This window comes from Lasioglossum baleicum, chromosome 14 (genome assembly GCF_051020765.1).
Source record: "Lasioglossum baleicum chromosome 14, iyLasBale1, whole genome shotgun sequence".
Classification (NCBI taxonomy): Eukaryota; Metazoa; Arthropoda; class Insecta; order Hymenoptera; family Halictidae; genus Lasioglossum; species Lasioglossum baleicum.
In genome coordinates this window covers 4986036-5010252 of record NC_134942.1, presented here as the reverse complement: position 1 = coordinate 5010252, position 24217 = coordinate 4986036, and the positions used below count along the sequence as shown (strand labels likewise).

The following is a 24217-nucleotide window of genomic DNA, read 5'->3' as shown; positions in this document are numbered from 1 at the left end:
TTTCAAGAACCTGGGCGCTTTATTCGTCTCCCGATACATAATACACTAATATATACCTAAGTCATGTATAAAATTCATTTGCACCTGGTGCATCCCTAAATTATTGCACGGGTCTTGACATCGACACGGTGAGAATTTATAGCTTTTACTTTTTACACATCAGTTCTTATCTTCGATTCCATATAATTAATATACATATATATACATACACATATCGAACATTTAACAGTACTCTCAGCTATAAAACACTGACACGTTTCCAAGAACAATCTGCAATATATAAAACTCCAACGAACAGAGAAGATTCGTATATTACAAAAGAGATTAGCGACGAGATCAGCTAGGGATTACTACAAAATATTAACGACGCTGGCGAAGGTAAAACACACACTTGAACGCGACAGCCAGTAGACAACGGTAAACATCGACGACATTATTCTAATAACAATGCTAGACTGCGGATCCTTATGCGAAACAAGTTTTACAGTTGCACGAAACAAGAATGAAAAATGTCTGTGCTGAATCATTTTGATTTTTCTACCGTTCCGAATTAAAGCTGTTCATCTTTGGCATAAAATCCGCGGTCTAATTATCGCACTCCTCCGGAGAGCTCTCTCAGGCTTCTCAATCCAGATACAATAAATCCTCTATCGACGCAAAAGCCTCGGGGAGGTTCGTTTGCATCAATCGTAGAGGGACACTATTTTTTGAGCTTCGAAGCGACCGCGACTCTCCCCGATTCTTTCTTTCCCATACGCTGTCGTTCATCGTCAATTAATCGCACGGGCCTTTGAACTGTGCCGACGACTGCGACTCTCCGCGACGCATTAGTAGTGGTTCACACCGGGCCGAGATCACATTACTACAGTGGAGGGGATATCTTTTTTGCGTCCACCGTACAGCACCTTTTTGCGTCGCTAGAGGATTTACTGTATTTAGAAACGGCACACAGCGGGCCAAACCGTCGAAATCTGTGTCAAAATCGAAGAACTTTCGATAGAAATGAGATAGAGCGATGACATTTTTTTTAGATCAAAGCTGAGACTTTGTAGAATATGGGATAATTATGGAGATTGTGGTACGAACGTTTTTTAACCTTGAAAGAATTCGTTAAACTTGCACAATTTCAAGAAAATTGTGGATTTTCCAATACCACGCGCGGAAAAATTTTTTTTTTAACGCGCAACACATCATTTCCCGTAGATTTTTTCACGCTGATTTCAAATCTGGTTTCAAAATTTGTCTACGACCTCAGGATTTTGCAAGAAGTCGATTTTTGTGAACACAACTTATGAAATCATCTTTTCGTTGAAATGATTTGGTAACCCACTAGTTTGAAGGAATATTGTATTCTCATATATAAAACACATTAAAAATAATCATAATGAAGTATTTGAACGTTTACTTAAAATCAGCGTGAAAAAATCTACGGGAAATGATGTGTCGCATGTTAAAAAAAATGTTTTTCCGCGCGTGGGTATTGGAAAAACGACAATTTTCTTGAAATTATGCAAGTTTAACGAATTCTTTCAAGGTTAAAAGACGTTTGTACCACAATCTCCATAATTATCCCATATTCTGCAAAGTTTCAGCTTCCATTTAAAAAAAATTGCATCGCTCTATCTCATTTCTATCGAAAGTTCTTTGATTTTGACACAGATTTCGTCGGTTTGGCCCATAGTGCGGCAGTGCGCAAATAATGCCCGGAGGGGTCGAGACAGCTCGCACAGCGTTTAAACTTTGTTCTGTGTTCATTGTACTTTGGCAAGTGATCGGTAGCCACCATCGGGCCAGCCTCGAGTAGCCTGAAACCGTCGGTCACAGATGACCGTCACGGCGTCGAGCACGTTAACAGTTACACAATGGTCGGCGGTTGGAGAACAGCTGGTGCACGCCTGACTTTCAAAGCCTCCGGACTCATAGCGCGCACCTGTTTCGTGATCTGATCATAGTCATACGTGACGGCGAGCCCGCCCTCCGGGTTGGTTTTCCTCCCGTAGACCTTGCTCTGAGTGCCGTTGTTCACAGTCTTTTGTCTCTCGGTGGTACCCGTGTTAGTGTAGAACGCGTCAGCCGCGATGCTACCCTCTTCTTCTTCTCTACGATAGCGCCGACTCTTCATCCTCAGCACCGAGTACACCGCTATCGAGATCAGAAGCAGCAGGAACAGCAAACCAACTGCTGCTGCTGCAGCTATCACTCTCATCTCCGTGGGATCTCGGATCACCAGCTTCACGTTCGTAGAATCTCTGCCTTTCTCGCTTTCCACCAGCAAGGTGTACACTCTGGCGTCCTCCTTTTGAAGGTCCTTGATCACCAGCTTCGCCCAATAACAGTTCGTCACCATCTTGTCCTCCGTCACGTGCTCCAACGGCATCGCTTCGTACTTCGGGTGAATGCTCTCGCCTGAACGAAAGGGAAACTGTTAGGTGATCGTTCAAAGCCTCCTGGAATTTAGCTCTCTGCTTGCTGAACTAAATGATTTCAACGGTTGTGCTAAGTTTCTGCTACAAAAATTGATTAAAACGATTTTTTGAGCAGCCCCCAGTTGTACCAGAATGGCACAACTCAGATAAATGATTATATGCTATGTTTGGATAATTGTTACCAACTTAAACGTTAATTGCATGTCCAAAACTATTATCTACCATGATTTCTTTATGTATCATTTTTTAAAAGTAATACTTTAGCACAGCTTGGAGAAAATTGAAAAAATGAAAAGTGGGGGCTACTCGAAAAATCGTTCTTTCAATTTTTTGTCTTATTTTTTATATTAGATTATAGTTTTAATATTCGAGCACAGTGTAGCAAAAACTTAGCACGACTTCTAGGCGGTGATGCCAGAAATGCGCAACATTTCACGCGCATGCGCGGCGCTTAGGCTCAGTATAATAAGATTCTCGATGAAATGGGGTACCTTGAGCACCCCGCAGAATTTTAAAAAATTTATATGATTTGATTCTGAAAAATGAATGTACAACAAGTGTATTTGTATATATTTTGTAACTCGTAGTACACGTCCTGGAGTCTTTTTGTCCGGTACAGATTGTTTCGGTACATTCCTGCCAATATAACTGCCTCAGGGCTCTGCTACCTCACATGGATACGGTACTGTTTGTCGCGCGTGCGTGAGAAATGTTGCGCATTTCTGGCATCACTGCTTCTAGGAGGCTCGTTTAAACACGCCTGGAACATCTGCGAGGATGTTACGTGGCGTTTCACGAACACTTGGCCAACATCCCTCGCGAGTTTCACCCGAGTGACTCATTTCGCTATCACCGGAATGATCAAGAAGGATGATCAAGACCGGAAGGATAAATGATTCATACCTGCTCGGATGTGCGAGCTTCCCCATTGCCAGGCGACGATTTTCGGCGGCGGTCTCGAACAGAACTTGGACTTGAGAACATGTTCCGATTCTCCAGCCCAGCCGAGAGACTCGTAGAATCCTTTTCCTCCCGACGAGGGTTTGCTAGCTTGTATCTCCGGAGGGCCGGTCACGTGAAGAACATGGCGAACCTCGCTGGGCATCTCTCTCCTCACGCTGTTGATGATGTTGAACGCTAAGCAGCGGTATTCCCCTTCGTCGGACCACATCACGTTCTCCAGACGCAATCGCTTCCCTCCGTCCGTGTTCTGAAGAGGATTCTCGATGGGTTTCGTCACGCCCCCGCGAATGTGTATCCATCTGAATTGGGCTGGAGGGTTGGCGTCGAACTCCTCGCAGACGAAGGGCTCCAAGTTCGCACCCAGAAGAGTCGTCTCCTCGAACTTCTGCGCCGTTTTGTTGTCGGAATTGTCCTCCTTCAGCAGTGGACCGTCTGGGGAAGAAAGGTCAATTTGAAATCCTCCAATAAAACAATCGAAGCAAATAGAAGAAGATAAAGAATACAGAATACCATATTTTTCAAAATTTTAATCACTCTGACCCCTCATCGAAAAAAAACGTAGTTAAAGAATTGTTTACATTTTTCAACATTCTAAACTTAATTATCGTAGTTGAAAAATTATCTTGTATTAGCCCGATCCTTTCCGAATAAAACAAAGAAGAATGTAGCTGAATCGGACAAACAGTTCCCGAGATAAAAATTCGTAAGCGAGGCCCGTTTTCGCCAAGATGGGCAAAAATTGCAAATTTTGTTTTTCAGTTTCTAAAAAATTCGGTCTTGTAACCCTCATAACCGGGTTACTCAAGATAACGTTGTGCGGGGACTTTCTCCCTGTTTTTCCCACTCGTTTTTTCAGTAGTCAAAAGCGCTAGTTGAAAGATAAATCTAAATAGGCCGCAGTCGCCCTCGAAGGTCCTATGTATTACGTTTACGACGTAATAGGAAGCTGTACTTTCTTCTCGTTAGCTTAGGGCACGGTGTATTATAGAGGTGTTCGCGGACTTCCCTCAGAAAAGTGTGATAGATAGAGGTTAGTTCTCTGGTCGCCGCCAGACGGCATATTGGATAAGTTCAAGCTGTTCAAGCTTTCATGTATTCAACGCTCATTGTCAACAATACATACCAAATACCACGGATAATAATGTAGTCATCATCGATATGAACGATTCTGTTAATCCAATCAGGAGACCCATTTCTGCAGATTCTGCAATTATGAATCCTGCGAGTAAAGTCATAGCTTTAAAAGGTAAAAGATATATTACGGTTCGTATATGAATGACTCTTTTAGAATCGCGATTGATTAACTGTTTGGAATTTGCCAAAAGGTTTTTAGTTTTGCATGGGCTACATGGACACGCTGCTACACACAATCTCATTCACACACGTACATGAAAGCTTGAACCTGCCCGATATGCCACTAACCTCAATCTATCACAAAACGTCAACCTTACAGAGGTGCTTACAATGAAATAGTCGTAACTGTCGTAACACCTCTATAATACACCGTGGCTTAGGGTGAAGACGCTGAAGCGTGATCCTTACATAACCTATATGATAAGCTCGCCACCCCGCAAGAAGAGCGGGGTACGCGTAACACATTTTCCCCACGTAAGAAAAGAAAAGAAAGGATTCCTGGCCGCGAGTTAGCCGGTCGTCCTCGGTCACCGGGCTAATTGTCGTGCGAAGAAGAAAGCAGTGGTCAGAGGGGTAGCTCGGCAGCAAAAGCAGGTTAATGCGCGACTGGCAGCACGGAATCAAAGGGAAACTCGGAGGCGGAGGAAATTGGATGTGTTTATACCGCGAACCCCCGGAGTGTCGCGAAAAAGTAGGCGTCACGGTAAAAGTTCTACGAACATTGTACGTCCAGCCTGTAGTTAGCGGGAGCGCTTTCACCGATAACGTTGACCGCCTTGCAAGAGTAGAGACCGGCGTCGTTTCTCTTGACCGGCTCGAATCTCAGTTCAGAGCCAGTCCCGGTGCCGTTCTGCTGCGTTCTGTTTAACATCAGCGATACGACGTTGCCCGTCACAGTGATGGGAGCTGAATCCTTGAACCACTTGATCGTTCCGCTGGGATTGGCATCCGCGAAGCATTTCAGGCTCATAAAGCTCGCCGAGTCCTCGAGGGCCGCGACCAACAGCCGCGGCTTCGTCTCGAGACGCACCTCCGGGACATCTGAAATTCGTCGACGCCGTTAGAAAACCACCGTCGTTGCCCCCAGCGTTTTACGGCCCCCCTCCAAGTCGGTAATTGCGAGTCGTAAAATCGGAATAAGTATTTCGTTCCTCCGCAACGAGGGGACCCGATTGAAACGCTCAAGTCCTTCGCAGACCAGTTCATTCGTTACTGTAACGACCGCGTCTCGAAAATCATGGTTTCACAATGACTTTTCTCCGAGTGAAGCGAAATTCTGAAGACATTAGAATGACGTTGTATCAGATGATTGCAGAAAATAAAATTCAATGGTTCAATTTCAACACTAACCGTATCACAACCAGTCAAATGACCGGTTCCACATTTTTATGTTTTAATTATTGAAGCTACGAAGGTGCTTCCATCAGAAATTATTCAATTTTCTCAATTTTTTTAATAAAAATTGTGGAAAATCTAAATAAATTCGGTCTTGTATTTTTTATAAAACAATGTATAGATGTCCGACACATTTTGTAGCCGGTACGGTTAGTGTTAAGGAGAATACAATTTAATTAATCAATTATATAGTCGCCATTCTTTTCTACAATTAGAAGAGAATGGTGACTATTTAATTTTCTTCTTTTTTCACTCCACCGTGCGGTATACCGGGTCGTTAAGTATGAAACTTGACAAATGTCAAGAGGTTCGCGTTTTCTCTGTCAAGTTTCATTCTTAACGACCTGATAGATATGTGAATCTATATATACTAATATGTAATAATTCTAATGTTTTCTCGACGTTAGAGTAAAATTATTCAAAGAGGAAATGCAATCTGAGAGATCGTAGATCGTCGGCGGAGGGTCAAATTCGAATTTACGATCCGAGATGAAAGTGCTGCAAAAAAGCTGGGTCACGGAAACGTAGGAAACAAGGCGGCTCTCTCGGATCCTCTTTTTAGCCGTGAATTGTAAATTCCGTTCGCGACCGGTGTTTCAATGGACCTTTCACTATGTTATACAAATCGCAGATATACATACAATGCACATCCAGCAATGTTTGCGCGGACGCTGGAACGTTACTGGATGGATGAATCGTGATGCACCGAATCGGCAGACCATGGTTCTCCCTTTGTCCGCGGACTCGGAGGAGGCTGTGAGCTGCCCAGGTTTTACGGCTGTCGTTTTCCGTGACATTGGTCTGCTCTCTGAGGGCTTCCACTTCGTCTCCACCTATGTACCTGTCCCAAAAGATCAGCAAGTCAATATCAATCCGCAATGATTCGATGATATTCACGGAAAGCGGAGTTGTGCCACTTCAATTACATTGTAATTCAATTACACAATTGAATTGGAATTGAAATCGAATCTATGTATTTAAAAGGAAAATATGTGTAAATTAAAATTGATGAAATTAAATTAAATTAAATCACCTGAAAGTGACGTACAATGAAATAGGACATTTCATATGCAACAACCTAATACATAACATTGTTTCTTCGCCGAGACGCTGGAGACTTCAACGCCTGCGTAAGAGAGGACCAGCCTACGCTGATACTCGGAATTCAGTTTTACAATGGAAACATGAATTCCACGAAAACTACAAAAGTTTCATTGCCACGATAAGTGTAGCCTTTTCTATTTTCCATAAATAAGAAATATCCGAGAGCGTTCGTAAACCGTTCAGAATACGATTCTAAAGAAACTCCGTTCCGCGAGTGGATAAATTTCTCCGACTTGATTTGTTAGGAGAGGAATGCAACGGAACCGTGTTGCAGAAGATTAATTCGACTAATAGCGACGCCAAAGTTTCCGGAAAGCGGGTCTGCCAGCTTCCCGCGGCTGCCCGAGGCTCTTGTACCCTTTCTAGAGTGATTCACGGGGAGACTATGCAATCTGCATAATTATGCTTGGCACTGTAGCTGCGGAGCGCGCGGCCAGAGCAAAGCGAAAAAAACCGCGGAAGAACTATTTAGGCAGCGTGCCTATTAAAGGCAGTAAAAGAGGAGGAGAGGAACCTTGCTCTCCGCAACAGTTCCAGGTAGAATTTCTGCGAGCGCGTTCCGCGTTCGATTCCGCGCGGAAAAATGAGTCGGCGCGGACGTGGGCGGTTCCCGTGAATTTTAGGCGCGAGCCTTCCTCGGCGGTCGCTCGTGTCTCCCGTTTAGGGGCAACCAGAGAAATTAGGAGAAACAATAGGTCATTTAACCCCTTGCCGTAGAATAACCAGTCAGGCTTGTAACGAATGTTATTTATGTCTTTCGATTAAGACGAAATAAGATTATTTTGCAATCTTCAGCGATAATGATTCATAATAATGAATCAGGAAAATGAACTATACGTTCATTTACTTTAATATTTAATATACTTTGTTATTTGATATACTTTATTATTTAATATACTTTAATATTACTTCAACATTTAATAATACAAATTTTTTGTTCTCATTAGTGAAATTATTAAAGACAAGAAGTCGTAACTATTGTAACCACGAAGAAAATCGTACGGCAAGGGGATAACATGCTACATGATCATTCTTGAATGATCTAGTGAGCTGGATGTAATAAAACAGTATTATTTTAACTGTTTAATCGTGTTCACTGTTATCCATGTGATATATTCATTTTTTAACTATATTTATAGTGACACATTTGATCATAGCATGTTCGATGTTCGATCATAACGATACACGCTGGTTTCTGGGCCCACGTGTCTTCCCAGTGTGTCCCGGTTCAAGGAAACGCGAGGTATAATGTGTTCTGGCCTCGTTAGCGTTTTACGATGACTTTAACGTAACACTGTAACGAGCTAGATTCCGCAAATAATGAAAGTCCATTTCGGGAATGATTCACGGGCAATTAGCGGTGAAACCTGTCCCCTCTTAACGCCACTTCCTCTTTCGTACGAATTGTTTTTCGCTTTCTAACTACCGATTAACGACCTGTCGCGATGAACTTGTCTGACGCGACAGGAATCCCGGTATCGGACCCCGCGAAACAAATTCGTGGTCACACACGACAAGAAATCAGGCGCACGACCATTTCCACTGTCCTGATAAAGTAACACAAAAGCGAACTGAAGGATTCAAGATCGTAAATAATTATTATAATTATTAGAAACGATCAGACGATGGTTGGAAGTCACAGAAAAATAAATTCGTATTCAAACACGACAAGGAATCGGGTACGAACTTTTCCCACTGACCTAATAATGGAAAACAAAAACGAACTGAAGGATCCAAGATCGTAAATAATAATTATAATTATTAGAAACGATCAGACAATGGTTGGAAGTCACAGAAAAATAAATTCGTATTCAAACACGACAAGGAATCGCGTACGAACTTTTCCACTGACCTAATAATGAGAAAGAAAAGCGAACTGAGGAAACTAAGACAGTAAATAATTATTGTAATTATTAGAAACGATCAGACAACGATCGGTGGTCACAAAAAGATATTTCGTATTAAAACGCAACGAGGAATCGGGTACGACTTGCTCGACTGACCTAATAATGAAAAACAAAAGCGACCAAGATGATAAGTAATCATTGCAATTATTAGAAACGATCAATCAGACGAAAACAGAGTGGGACAAACGTACCACGAGTTTCTCTGCGTTATTGCTATAACGCGAGTTATACATAGTGCTCTCAGTTCGTCATCGGAGAATGCAAATGGCGTTCGGAGAAGGGGTGCGTTCTCAGACAGCGTATCGCGAGCGTTCACGGCCGTGAAAATCGCACGGTGTTCAGGGAAATTGTAACACCGGTCATGCGAAGGTGATGATCAGAACGGAGTGAGGCTTTATGTTAGAAGAATTTAGATGAGGTGTGGCGGCTATTGCTAGCAGAGCCTGGTCGCTAGACCATGAAACGAAAAGACGCTCGCTCGCTCACCGACTTCGCCGCTGCATAAACACCGCGTTATGCGCTCTAGCCACGGTCTGCCTCTGTGAACTAGTACTTTTTCCCATTTTCTTTTTGTTTCGTTCGGTACGCAGGCTTTTTATGGGACTGTAGCATCCGCGTAGACGAAGAATACTAGTCACTTGTAACACGGTTCAACGCTGAATGCTGTTAAACAAATTGATCGCGATGTACAGAGTGTATTACAGAGTCGTTGCGGTTCCAATGATCGGCCAGAGACAATAATACATATATTCCCCGCAGCGGCTCGCATTCCTCCGAACGAAAGTCATTGCAAAAACGGCAGGAACGGACCATAAACCTGTACCGTTGTACAACAAGCGTTTCGTTGCAGTTGTCGAATAAATGCAACGAGTAAACGGAGAGTAAATAAATACGCGCTGTGTTCTAACCAGGGACCGCAACTGTTTTGAGAACGAGAGCAGGATTTCAAACAATGAAATCCAAATCCACATATTGGATAAATATCCAAATCCAAATCCTTTAAATCGCATTATTGCAAGCTCGAACATACTGTATAATAACACTACCTACCGGAAGCCTATTAATAGGATTTTCAATGATTGTGCTGTGCCAAAAGAGAGCATAGAAATTTTCTTTTACATTGCAATCTTAAATGAATCTATTAGATGACGTTATTGAGGGTGACTTGTTAGTTCACAATGAAAATTTCTGTTGCTGTTGAAGGTTCCATTAAAAAGTGTTTAGCCATGTACCATAGTTTTTTCAAAATTATACAATAATCACCGGTCGGTAATGTGATAATATTACCTCCAATAATAAGTACCTGCAATCATTTCTTTTATGATATTATTTTTATTAAATGAATAATCGTAAAATAAACAATCTGGAACCGGTCATTCTGACCGGCGATGGTAGGTTTAGTGTTAAACAAAGCAATTACGGCCGTATGTAGCGCATTAAATAAATTAACGACTCGACACATTCAGAGGTATGGCGTAATTGCGTATACGCGAATAGTAAGTGTGTTTTTCATGAATTTCTTTCGCGTGTTCTATTGGCCTTCTATTCTAGTACGGGAAATCGTATTCACCCCCCGGTGGGGCGGAGTTAATTGGCCAGACATACCATTTGATGAGCGCCGGCGGGTTTCCATATCTTGATACGCAGGAAATGGTAACTTCCTGACCCTCCCTTAGCGTGAGGGAGCTGTCCAAAATCGTCCCCCCGTACTCCAATCGTGGGTTCCGGGGTTTCACTGGAAATAATGAGATTCGTGATTTAATGGTCGCTCGGGAACAATAACGATCGCTTAAGTGCTGTTCTAAATTCGTTCCCCAGTTACAAATGTGTCGTGTTTACCAAATCGCTTTGAATAATGTTACTTATGTCCGGCCATTGGGAAACTTCTTTTCGCAGCTTCGGAGAATCGTGGGCGATACAGGTGTTGTAAAGCTAGCAATGTCTAACTACGAAACGAAATTGCTTCGAACGGAGCAGCTGTGTCGGAACGTCGAGAAAGTTCTTCTCGCAGATTCGGAGAATAAAAATGGCGGAATCTAACTACGAATCGCTATGAATAATGCACTGTCACCGGTCGTTGAGAAAGTTCTCCGCGTCACGGATTCGGAGGAACGTTTCAGCAATAAATATCGTAAAACTACCACGTCCAATCGCGATTATTAACGGAATTATTGGGAAACAATGGGTCGAACTTATTTAGTGGAATTAATTGGAAGGTGTTAAGGATTTAGGATTGGTGTTGCAAAAATCTCTCGTACAAAGAAAAAGAATCAACGCGTCGAACTTATTTCATCGAACTAATTGGAAGGTTTTGAGCATTTAGGATTGGTGTTGCAGAAATCTTTCCTCCAGAGAAAGAGAAACAATGCGTTGAACTTACTTAATGAAATAAATTGGAAGGTGTTGAACATTTAGGATTGGCGTTGCAGAAATCTCTCGTGCAAAGAAAAAGAATCAATGCGTTGAACTTATTTAATGGAATAAATTGGAAGGTGTTGAGCATCTGGATTGGTGTTGCTGAAATCTCCCCTGCAGAGAAAGATAAACAATGCATGGAACTTATTTAACTGTATTTAATGGCTGAAGATGTTAAGAATTTAGGATTGGTGTTGCAGAAACCTCTGGTGCAGAGAAAGAGAAAAAGAAAGAGAGAGAGAGAGAAAAGTAGAACGGAACGAGCATTGCATCATTGGCCGACCGCGTTTAGCGAATTTCGAAGTTGGCCCCGCAAAATCTGCATTGTTCCATTGAGGAGGCTTTGGGATCTGATTAGGCATGTGCTAGGTATGATTCGGCGAGGAAAGTGATTTCTTTTCCAACGGTGACGCAAACGCTCAACGTTCCGTTAAAATCAAGCGGCGCGTTTAACACGTTAATGTCTCGTTACGGGAACTGTTGCGCGAGCGCAGCTGATCCACTAATTGCTAGCTGAGCTGTTCGAACGCTGATACGCTAACATCGAGAACGCGTTCAAGTTTCCGATGGTACGATCCGAAACGGTTAATGATCGGCTGTAGCGTGAAAAGCTTAAAACCAGGGCGGTCAAGAGGCTTCTTAGACTTCGTTCACACGAGATCTGGCGGTCTGTTTCGTTTCTTCGGGGCGTCTCGCGCGGCGGGATCACACGCGAGTGCTTCAAGTGCCTGAAAGATTTTTCTGTTCCAGAATTCTTCCGATTAGTGCCATAATGCAGACAGTGACACTTTTTACCGGTGCGCCTGGGAAATGGCTCTTGGAGGCTACTGTTTTTTCAGGCTCGCCTCGAGATATCCAGTTTCGGTGCTTCTGTTTCGGATACTTGAATTCGACCGAGGAATTTTGGGCATGGCGGGTTTCTTGGTACATATCAAGTTCTAACGTTAACGAGCATAAAGATCTATTCTGACGTTGTTCGCCTTTATATACTTCAACTTGTTTTTATAACTTGTTCAAATTGTATAATATTATTATTATGATGTATTATCAGGAACAACATTGTAGATGAATTTGCAAGTCGAAATCTAGTATGTCTTGCAAGAAACAGCCATTTTGTTGAATCTTGTTTATGTAGATTGAACAATAACGATTGGAAGGCAGTGTCACTTCTGACGAGCAGCCGCAAGGCCAAATTTATACAAAATTATAAATTGTATTATTATTATAAAAGTATTTTCAGAAGCAATCTAGATGAATTTGCAAGTCGAGGTAGTATATCTTGCAAAAGAAACAAGAGCCATCTTGAAATGGTGAAAGAAGATTTGAGAATAGCCGTAGGGGTTGAAGAATGTTTTACGAATTTGAACAATAATTATTGAACTGAGGTCTCACCTCTTTCAAGGAATATTATCAGAAACAATCTAGTGGACGAATTTGCAAATCGAAGTCTAATAGGTATTGATCATTAATGTTTTTGAAAAAAAGACTTGAATATTGCCATAGGGGTTGAAAAATGTTTTACAAATTTGAACAATAACGATCGAAAGGCAGTCTTGCCTCTGGCAAGGAGTATTATCAGAAACAATATAGTAGATGAATTTGCAAATCGAAATCTTTAAAGATATTGATCAATAATGTTGTTGAAAAAAGACTTTGGTATCTCCATAAGGGTTGAAGAATGTTTTACCAGTCTCGTGTGCATACATTGAACAATAACCATTGGAAGACAGTCTCACCTCTGACAAGGAGCCGCGCTGCCAAAGATGTCAGTGCATCCTGTCGCGTGAAGTCGCCAGAGGTGACCTGACACTCCCAGAAGCCGTCGTCGAAGTCGAGGGAGGCTCGTCTGATCAAAAGGGTGCAATCACCGCCTGCGCGACTGCTGGCCCACTCGTATTTATCCGGGTGCATGCCCACCGGCTTCCGGTCTTTCTGCCAGATGCACTGGCCCCTCTTGTCCTGCACTCTGCACCGCAACTGCACGTCATCCCCCGAGGACACCTCCTGATACAATCCCGGGGTCTCCGCGAATCTCTGTTCGCCTCCTATCACCGCAATCGTCAAAATCAATTGCAACAAAACAACCTTCATTTCGAACTTGATCTATCTCGATACTGCTTCGGGACGTCAAAGATAAAAAAATCACTCTGCGCTCATTCTCGTTGGCAGTCCGTTTGCCATCATCCCTTAATTGTCAAGCAACCCAGTTTTTGCAAACGAAGTCTGTGACATTCGCGGAACGTTGTGAAAATAGCAGGATCTTTATTTGCGGCAGCTCGATCAATTTTATCGCACAAGTTCTCCGAGTATTTCCACCAACACTGCGCACTCGCGAGAACACCAGCGGATTCGGGGATGGAAATTAATCGGCAGTTACTCGCACTTCACTATCGACATAATTGGTTTCACTTTATATCATCCCAACATAAATAAATTTTTATTCGATAAAATAACTACCTTAGTGTAACATCTAGAGTCTCAAGTAACAGCTAGATTTCAAGTTTCGAGATTGTGAATACTACGTGCGAGTAAAGAAAAATTAAACAGCGGAGGTGTCACGGTTTAGTTCACAGATACCAGCGAATCGTCGCACAGTATTCGAGCACCGTTCTTCTCGGTGTGGATCGTGTCGAAGGCTTCGGTGAGTCTTCTCGAGGGGAACTTACGACCGAGTGAGCCGTTGTGAAATTCGAACGAAACTCCGCTGGCGGTGAAACCCCTGCAGCGCCATCGTCGGTGGTTCCCCTAACCGCCGGTGCACCCCTCGCGGTCCTCAAAACCCCAAATTGTCCCACATCGTTAGACACGCGGCAAAACAATCAGCTATTCTTGCAGGAGCTTTAAAAGTCGTTAGCTTATCGCCTACTCTCCGAAATTACTGAATTAGCCGACACAAATTCACTTGCTGCTCTTCGCAGGCTAGGTGGATTCCTCGGAAATTCGTCCCCAATTAAAAATCCATTGTTCCAACGATTTCCTGACTTTCCGAGGAAATTCTGAACACCATCGTCGATCCTTGCGCGTTGTTTTTGCTTTCAACTTGATGTATTCCTTAAAAATTCGTCCCCAATTAAAAATCCATTGTTTCAACGATTTTCTGACTTTCTTACGCGTTGTCTTTGCTTGCAACTCGGTGGCTCCTCAGAAATTCGTCCCCAATTAAAACTCCATTGTTCCAACGATTTTCTGACTTTCTTACGCGTTGTTTTTGCTTGCAACTTGGTGGATTCCTCAGAAATTCGTGCCCAATGAAACATCCATTTCCTGATTTTCCGAGGAAATTCTGAACACTGTGGTCGATGTTAACGCGTTGTTTTTCTTTCGCGGTAACGGAGGGGCCTAGAAACCCAGTATAGATCTCGACTGTTTTGGTTTGATGATTCGAAGCTCCGCAAGCTTTGATAACAGTAAGGATTGTCCGGGTAACAGGGAGGAGTGTCCGTTCGAACAGAATGGATGTGCACGATGGACAAAGGGTACGGAGAGACTGAAAGGAGAGAGAAATAGATGGTCGAGGTAAACGAAGTATCTAGGACGTCGTATACAATACCGGGGGCACGTAGTGGAACTGAGCCGGAGTTAAAGCCAGAACGTTCACCGGCGTGGAAGCGGAAGACGGGCCCCAAACGCGGGCCCACGCGTGCGTATCCAACCCTGTCTCCTCTGCAGCTATCCTTATTATTCGAGCGTGTTATCATTATGCCATGCTACGACGAGCTTAGCCACCCATTTGCTCTATATGTGTTCTTTATATCGTGTTTAGCCAGCGAGACACCGTCAACCGGGGTTTCTCCTCCATCCAGACAGTGGACGGCCCTCCCATGAATCGTCATAGCGCTCTCCTTAGAGTTAAAATTTCTTTTTTGAATTTCGACCTTTTTGATTGATTGTTTTGCGTCGCTTCTTCAACTGCTATGGTTATTAAGAGACGGGACCTACAGTTTACAGTGGGTTTCGTACCACCTTGGGCACCACAGTAGTTTTAAATGGCACATGGAATATTTCCAGAGGTGCTGGCGGAGGGATTCGAATCCGAGACCACGGATTGATCTAATTCTAATTTTGACCTAGACCACTTGCATAATTATGGACACTATTTATGTGATAAACAGTTGATAAATAATTAGTATTTGGTTTAGTATTTGAATTTAGGGACAGTCTGCTGTGTATGCGAAGTTTAATTAAAGTTTAATTTTAATCGTTTTTATTCCAAGATTAAATAGCAATTTTCTCTTTGTACGCTGCCATGCATTAAGTTTGAGATAATTCTTTATAATTATAACGTGTTGTTTGTATGTTCTAATAATTTACGTATTTCAATCGTAGCCCCTGTGATATTCAGCGACATAAGCAACTGGGCGCGGAGATAATGTGGAACTTACAGTGATCTGAAATACCACATCGCTATAAGCAACGACGAGGTATGTATAGGATTCTACTCTACGACTCTGTGGTTGCAGTTTTCAGTGCTCTGACCTTTTTCTGTGCTTTTGATTTCTTCAGACACGCTGATGCTGCACTAAGTCGATCGGAAACTAATCTGTTCGTCGTTAGCATGGACTACAACCCAGTTGTCTACATTAGCAGAGACTAGAACCCATCAGCTTCGATGATGTATGAGATGTTTTCATCACAGACGAAGTATAGGACACAAACAAGATTAATATAGATTAGTGTACATTTTATGTATGAATCTACAATGAATAAATAAAGACAATGTAATAAAGAAGCGTGTGTGTTTGCATATTTATTTATTGAACCACCAATTTTCCTTAAACATCCAGGTTTTAAAAGTTTCGAACAATTTTCGAGCGTCCGGCTTGTCGTTGAGTTGCACTACTGAATTTCGTGCCACCTCCTTCGATATCATGTTCTCCTAATAAAGAACTCAATTTCGAGATTTTCAAAAATTTTCGCCAATTTTCGACCGTCTGACTTGTTGTTTAGTTGTACTACTGAATTTCGAATACCTCCATCGACATTATGTTTTCCTAATACAAAGTTCAATTTTCGAGGTTTTCGAAAATTTTTGCCAATTTTTCGACTTTCTACTAGGAGAACATGATGTCGAAGGAGGTGGCACGAAATTCAGTAGTACAAGTCAACGACAAGTCAGACACTCGAAAATGGGAGAAATTTTGGAAAATCTCGAAAACTGAGAATGTATTAGGAGAACATGATGTCGAAGGCGGTGGCACGAAATGCAGTAGTATAAGTCAACGACAAGTCAGACGGTCGAAAATTGGCGAAAATTTTGGAAAATCCCGAAAAATTGAGATTTGTATCAGGAGAACATGATGTCGAAGGAGGTATTCGAAATTCAGTAGTACAACTCAACGACAAGTCAGACGGTCGAAAATTTTCGAAAATCCCGAAAAAATGAAATTTGTATTGGGAGAACATGATATCGAAGGAGGTGGCACGAAATTCAGTAGTATAAGTCAACGACAAGTCAGACGGTCGAAAATTGGCGAAAAGTTTGGAAAATCTCGAAAACTGAGAATGTATTAGGAGAACATGATGTCGAAGGAGGTGGCACGAAATTCAGTAGTATAAGTCAACGACAAGTCAGACGGTCGAAAATTGGCGAAAATTTTCGAAAATCCCGAAAATTGAGATTTGTATCAGGAGAACATGATGTCGAAGGAGGTATTCGAAATTCAGTAGTACAACTCAACGACAAGTCAGACGGTCGAAAATTTTCGAAAATCCCGAAAAAATGAAATTTGTATTAGGAGAACATGATATCGAAGGAGGTGGCACAAAATGCAGTAGTATAAGTCAACGACAAGTCAGACGGTCGAAAATTGGCGAAAATTTTCGAAAATCCCGAAAATTGAGATTTGTATCAGGAGAACATGATGTCGAAGGAGGTATTCGAAATTCAGTAGTACAACTCAACGACAAGTCAGACGGTCGAAAATTTTCGAAAATCCCGAAAAAATGAAATTTGTATTAGGAGAACATGATATCGAAGGAGGTGGCACAAAATGCAGTAGTATAAGTCAACGACAGTCAGACGGTCGAAAATTGGCGAAAATTTTCGAAAATCCCGAAAATTGAGATTTGTATCAGGAGAACATGATGTCGAAGGAGGTATTCGAAATTCAGTAGTACAACTCAACGACAAGTCAGACGGTCGAAAAATGTCGAGAATGTCGAAAATTGAGGCAGTAGAACAAGTCAATGATAAATCAGACGCTGGAAAATTTTCGGAAATTCAGTAGTAACACTCAACGACAAGTCAGACGGCCGGAAATTGTGTTTTCAAGGATTCCAAATAATTTTCGGGAGTTTTGGATTTCTACAGGTTGAGAGATAAGAACTCAATAATTTGTAAAAGTATTCTTTATTTATTACTGTGTACAATACAATTTTGAAATGTGTACATATAAAGTGTGAAAAATTGCGTAACAGTTTCTTAAATTATTCTGTATTTATTTTATTTATTAAAACCGATTGACTCTTCCGCACGACTGTTAACCATAATAGCCGATATGAAAAAATAGTTTTTATTTATAGAGGGAGGTAAGAGACCCGAACAGAGTCCCCGACGATCGGCGATTGTTACCGAAGTGGGACTGGAACGGTGGGGCGTCGATTAAATATGGCGGAGGCCTTGCGCACGATCAAAAACGCGGGTTCATATCAGCACCGACGAAATACTATTAACACCGACGAGATATAGATATTCTATATCTTCTCGGTGCTATTAACTTGAAATATGGTCTTGGAATATAATCAATATGCAGTAGCGGCTCAAGTCAAGTGGAGGCCCCGAGCGGTAAAAATTTTGGGGCCCTCAAACTCAAGTTAGAAATAGAAGATGCGAGGAAACTCTCATAAACTTATTAACAAAAAAAAGTCTTGAAAAATTTCATTCCGCTACACGTTAAATAAATTTATTTAAAATTCGGGGCCCTATGGTATCCCGAGGCCCCACGCGGCCGCTTAGTCCGCTTACCGTTAAATCCGCCACTGTCAATATGGTCACCGACGAGATACTATTAAAGACTGCCAGCCTTATGGGAGTTGGCGAGCCCGAATTTTTCGGTGTTTCTTACGCCCTCTAGGATATATTCTGGCTCCATCCAGAGAAACAGAAGGCCAACGACGGCATTTTGTCGGTGAAGAAGACCACTGAGGAGATTCTCGTCGCGATGCATCGGCGAGAATGCGAATTATCACGAAACTATATCGATTATTATTAAATGTTACATTCTCCGCCATATTTCAGACGATGTTTTGGCATTATTGTGGCACTATTTCGAATTTTTAGCGACGTGGTATATCAGATCACTGTAACTTTCACGTTATCCCCGCGCCCGTTGCGCCCGGTTACCGGGCTCGCGGAATAGCACAGGGGCTGGCAGTCTTTAATAATATCTCGTCGGTGGTTACGTTCTGCACCGAACGTGTTCAAATTGTGTAGAAAATGTTATGTCGGTAAGGTAGAAAACGACACTAAAATGAAAAGGAAATTTTGTTAGTCGCCAAAAATCCCTTTGGCAAACATGTCTATAATACAAAATGAACCTATACGCAAAATTTCAGCTCAAAATCCGATTTGACCGATTTTCGGAAGTTTACCCCTACTTTCCGTGACCTGACCGACACCTAAGTAACAACTGATGGCAAAACTTAGAAAGGAAAGCGAATAGGAGAATCGAAGTAGAGTTACAAATGTATTGCGATCACGCTGGTTCGTTTATTATTTTATATGTTTTCACTATGTGTCGGACGCGACAAAATCCTCTTGCCTATAACCGTTGCATGAAAGTATAGAGCACCATGAAATAAGATATAGCCGCGTTCATGAGCTAAAGAGAAGGAACAGATTGATTGAAACAGTGACAGCAGTTTTGAAGTATACATAAATGAAAAAATACCATGAATAAGCATTCCATCGAGGCCACGAAGAAGATGGTAGATACATAGCTGGAGCGTTTCATACATCTCAGCCTAACGAACAATAATGTCTTTTGCATTGGAAGCGGTGACTCGTACCATCGCGTTGAGTATCTAAAAGAATATCAAGAATTCATTGAATTTATCAAAGAATTCATCTAAGAGTTCAAACAATTCTATTGGGTGTAGAAATTAATCCGGTGCCTATTTTAAACAAGTATTTATTTATAATGTAATGATTAGACTGCGGATTTTATGCATTTATGACAAAAATGGTACAATTTGAAGCAGAGAACGAATTGAGAAGATTTAAGGACATCTGTGTATTAATTTCAGCTTAACAAGACGATTAAAAGAAGAAACAAATTTCTATTTGGCTCCTGTGTCTTGCAATCACTGCAAACATTTTTTATTTTGTATAAAGATCCGCAGTCTAGTAATGATACATCTGTTATTTTTCGAAACACAGTAAATCCTTTATAGACGCAACAATTTCTATACGATAGATGCGACCAAGAATATCCCCCCCAACTTGCACCGAATTAATTTCTACACTTACTATTGTAGATGGACTCCGCGGCAACATTTCGACCAGAGAACGCATGATCGTACTCACGTGCTCATAAACAGCTCGTTGCCTTTGTCTATTATTTTCTGCCCCAAGTAATTATCGCAGTACATGTGAAATACGGTACAGCAGACCAGTATGATTGAGAGGAACAACTGTTGCGTTATTTTCTTCAACGACAGGAATACAGCTATCTGACGATCACCGATTAATTCACAGTTATCGCGGTTTTTAATCGTACTCGGAGAATCAGAATATGTGTACTACTTACCACGTACAGATTTAAACTCAGCGCAGCCACACCGACGAAAACCAGACAGATATAATGCTTTGAGAACGATTTGTTCAGATACTCGATGAGCCTTCAACATTTAAAAGTTCGTGCGTTAACCCCTTGCCTTATACAATATCATGTCTCGTGATGAAGATTCTGAACAGATTCTAATAAAAATGAATATTCCTATATGTCGATCGTAGATAGTGCAAATAAACAATTTAATGATTTCGGCGCCACAGGTTCGATCAAATGTTACTCACTAAGCAATTTTGCAATTTTCATTGTTCTAATAAAAATGTATGTCAATAATTTCCTATAACCAGAATAAAATTCTATTTCTATTCAGTATCAGTTTTTAGGAAATTACGATCTCCAAAGAAGTTCTAATCGCTGAAACCGTAAAATAAATCGTACGATAGCCTCGGATTTTAACTAGAAAGGAACTAGAATCTTACTAGAATTTGGGTCGAAAAATGGGTTTGTGGCTTAACGTTGTTTGACCTTATTTGGGCAAATTTTGGGCTGGGTGATGGCTCATTCTAAAGAGGAAGGTTATATGCACTGCGCTCGAGTCATGAGGTTAACGAGATTATCTTTATAACTAATAATATGAGGGCCCAAAGTAGAGAAAAAATCTAGGAAAAAGCCCGCAGATTTCAATGCACTATAGCACTCTAGTAAGATAGCAAATAACTAGAATCTTACTAGATTTTGGGTCGAAAAAATGGGCCCGGGACTTAACGTTGTTTGACCTTATACGAGCATATTTTGAGCTGGGTGAGGGCTCATTCTAAAGAGGAAGGTTATATGCACTGCGCTCCAGTCATCACATAAGTCAAAAAAAGTCTTTTAGAGACAGAATAATGCATTGAAATCTGCGTGTTTTTCTCTAGATTTTTTCTCTACTTTGGGCCCTCATATTATTAGTTATAAACATAATCTCGTTAACCTCATGACTGGAGCGCTGTGCATCTAACCTTCCTCTTTAGAATGAGCCCTCACCCAGCCCAAAATTTGCTCAAATAAGGTCAAACAACGTCTGGGCGCAAACCCATATTTTCGACCCAAAATCTAGTAAGATTCTAGTCCCTTTCTAGTTACAATCCGAGGCTGTACTGAATCTGGGCGCTATAGTAAGGACCAGGGTTGCCATCTGCGAGTCCCGCCAGGCCCCTTACCCTTCCGCCCCTCGCCCAGCTGTGCTGCGGAGCCCGCCTTTGCTTTCCCCACTCTTCTCACTAACGCTGACGCGTACCGCATGCATGAGTGGGGGAAGCAAAGGCGGGATACGCAGCACAGCTGGGCGAGAGACGCAAGGGTTTGGAGCCTGGCGGGACTCGTAGATGGCAACCCTGGTAAGGACAGTCTTGCCTGAATTGAGGCAAAAATGTCCACCCCCGCTCTACAGGAGTATTATTTGGAATGTAATCGCGATACCGACTCGAGAAGTCTTTGATGCAGCTCCAATGCTGCTATCAATTGTTTCCGAACAGACGACGAGTACCTGTTGCCATTCCTCGCGTTCAAAATGCTATTTGTTACGGTTTTCTCCAGCCGTTTGCTGAAAAACACGCAACTCGCCACTCGTCGACTATTATTCTTCATTTATATGTGCGCGAATACTACCTGACGATTCGAAATACTCCGCACAGGTGAAACATGAATATGACGGTGACGGATTGAACGGCCAGCAGCGTGCTGGTGCCTACGATCGTTTGAACGTCGATGTACAGAATGATCCAGAGCACGTACCGATCGTGCTCTAGTAAATCGTCAACATAGATCGGTATTTTCAAGGATTGCGGCTGGTTCGTCCACGCCATCGCTACGAACGGATATGCGATAAACAATGCCACCATCATAGAAGATATTCCTGCAAGTTTTCCAAATTTTCATATTTTCGTTCGCTACGTCTGTTTGAGAACTCTAAAGCGCTTACCGATCATATACAGGTTGAGGACTTTTCCTCGATTCGCGTACTTCGTTATCGTTTCCAGCTCTCCTTCGTTGGTTAACATCTTCCAGTCGTCCTCGATGTAGTCGAACACGTGTCTTATCTATGTGACAGAGATGGTGTTGACGCGAGGCTCTCCAGTATGTCATTGGAAAACGAGAACGAACTACAGTAAAAAGTCGGGATCTAGCTCCCATCGCCTGTTCCGAGCAGGGACAGAGATCGTGTAGAGAAACTATTTTCTCTGTGGTTGTCAGGAAGAACACCGCATGTCACATAATTTCACTAATGCTTTGACATAGGACATCGGTTAAATTGCATTATTTTTATCAGCCTTTCGAAATTATTTTCATGACTTTTCTTCTGGTAAACACGTAAATCCTATGTTATAGAGCTCAATTCGTGTCTGGACTCATCTCGCGCAGCTTGGAAGATAGTGGGGGCGCAGCGAGCCTATCATCTCTCACTCCACTACCCACTCCCCACTTTTTCAAACCAATTAGGGCGAAGATGCGCAGCGACGAACGAAAACTGGTCTTTACGCGAGTCCGGACTCTCGTGGGACAAAGTGTGAACTCAAATCCTTTTAAATCGTGACGTGCGGCGTTTTTCCTTGCAACCACAGTTTTTATGTTAGGTTGGCAACTGAGTTCGCGACCTCCACATGTTTTCAAACAAAGTGATTTACATATATTTTTTAAGCACGAGTATTTTCTATCAAATTAATTGCAAAATTCAGAGCTTCCTAATGATGTACAGTTCGAAAGGAATGGTCACTGAATGAGGTTTATAATGATTAGACTGCGGGTCTTTATGCAAAATAAAAATTTCTTACTTGAATTGCAACAAACCGGAGTAGAAATGGAAATGTATTTTCTTCCCTATTATATTTAGCAGGTTGAAAATAATATTATATAATAGTATGTTTAAATTTTTCTACTACCAACTATTGGGTTGGCAAGAAAGTAATTTCGGTATTTTAAGGTGAAATGAAAATTTCGTTGAGCAATGAACTTTTCAATCGATCAAATATTTTCCATTTTGCTCGATGCTCTTTTGCCATTTTTCTGGTAGCTTAATAAAGTTATTGTCTATTTTCATGAAGCTGCGACAGCTCCATATCGAATAACAAAATTGGGTTTCATTTCACCTTGAAATACCGAAATTACTTTCTTGCCAACCCAATAGATCGCGACTTTACTGTTTACTGTAAAACTTACGTTTTCCAAGTTGAGATAATAGCCGTGGAACTTCAACACAAACGCAATGGATATTATGAGGATACCGAGGGCCATGAAAGTCTCGGCCGTGCGGTCGCAACGCGTAAGCGACACTAGCTGGAATTTTTCGGAAATTTGAACGCTGCGACGGTTTCTCAAAGAAAAACTCTACACATCAACCCTGTGTACAGCTAACGAGGGTACACTGAATTGCAGCGAACAGTGTAGTTACGATTTCGAACGATTAACCCCTTGCGGCCGTGTGCTTTTATCCCGTCGGAAGGAGTTTGATGTCGACGACGCGGTTGCTGGCCGCGAAAAGTTAAAGGTTCGGAAAATTCGAAGAAAATCGGACAAGACCTGACAGATTACGCCGGACAGCAGGATAACGTACACGCAGAAAGACCGGAAGTGATGGCGTTTGTAGGTGTACGGCCACAGACCCAACGAAATGCACACGAGGCGAGGGAACTTGCAGTACTGACTCTCCGCGAAATTCATTTGACAAAGAAATGTTACGAATGAAAGGAAAGAAAAGAGGTGTTCGCTTAACGTTTCCAGTGTCTCGCGACGTTTTCCCTCGATTTTTTGATTACCTGTCCCATTCAGGTGTTCAGGTGGCATCGAATAAACTTCGGACTCCCATTTCAAATCGGAAAACAATTTACGGCGAACGGCTTGGGGGAGATCGCCTTTTTTAGTTCTCGTGGGAAAGCGAACCTGCGGAATCAATTTGGTATCGGGGAAAATTCGCGCGGTACTACATTTCAGAATTTTGTTGAACAAACAGTGCGGAAGCAGCGCAAGCGTGCTCGAGAGGCGATAGAGCGTCGATCGATCTCGTTTATCGACGATTCTTGCCATTGTACCTGCGACTTCCGAGACGGACGCACGTCTTCCGCCGCTTCGCACTAGAAGTACAACTGCGAAATAGCAAACGGGGAAC

General features: G+C 42.1%; 1 protein-coding gene and 2 long non-coding RNA genes across 4 annotated transcripts; 1 reads left to right on the top strand and 2 right to left on the bottom strand.

Annotated features, from left to right (window-relative positions):
• Positions 1-1837: 1837 nt before the first annotated feature.
• Positions 1838-15049, bottom strand: LOC143215859 (synaptogenesis protein syg-1). The gene is made up of 6 exons (XM_076438441.1): positions 13081-15049; positions 10535-10664; positions 6560-6759; positions 5244-5564; positions 3330-3821; positions 1838-2406 (listed from the first exon to the last, which is right to left on the bottom strand). Exons 1-6 carry the CDS (start codon positions 13433-13435, stop codon positions 1856-1858), a joined length of 2049 nt encoding a protein of 682 aa, XP_076294556.1. The 5' UTR covers positions 13436-15049; the 3' UTR covers positions 1838-1855.
• LOC143215861 (uncharacterized) lies at positions 1838-16065 on the top strand. Its single transcript, XR_013010473.1, has 4 exons — positions 1838-2236; positions 12095-12268; positions 15671-15765; positions 15848-16065. It is a non-coding gene; the product is annotated as an uncharacterized LOC143215861 (long non-coding RNA).
• A 1599-nt stretch (positions 16066-17664) lies between these two features.
• LOC143215674 (uncharacterized) lies at positions 17665-20985 on the bottom strand. 2 transcript variants are annotated; one of them, XR_013010416.1, is made up of 3 exons: positions 19869-20985; positions 19234-19366; positions 17665-19164 (listed from the first exon to the last, which is right to left on the bottom strand). It is a non-coding gene; the product is annotated as an uncharacterized LOC143215674 (long non-coding RNA). The 2 variants fall into 2 exon arrangements; XR_013010415.1 differs by having other exon boundaries at positions 17665-19366.
• Positions 20986-24217: the final 3232 nt, after the last annotated feature.

Bases quoted from the DNA above. Each gene is read 5' to 3' on its own strand.
- LOC143215859 (XM_076438441.1), bottom strand. From the start codon at position 13,435: ATGAAGGTTGTTTTGTTGCAATTGATTTTGACGATTGCGGTGATAGGA. The intron at 3,822-5,243 runs GTTCGTAGAACT...TTTCTTCCCCAG, and splicing joins CTACAGGCTGGACGTACAAT to ACGGTCCACTGCTGAAGGAG. The intron at 2,407-3,329 runs GTATGAATCATT...CCTTTCGTTCAG, and splicing joins AAGCTCGCACATCCGAGCAG to GCGAGAGCATTCACCCGAAG.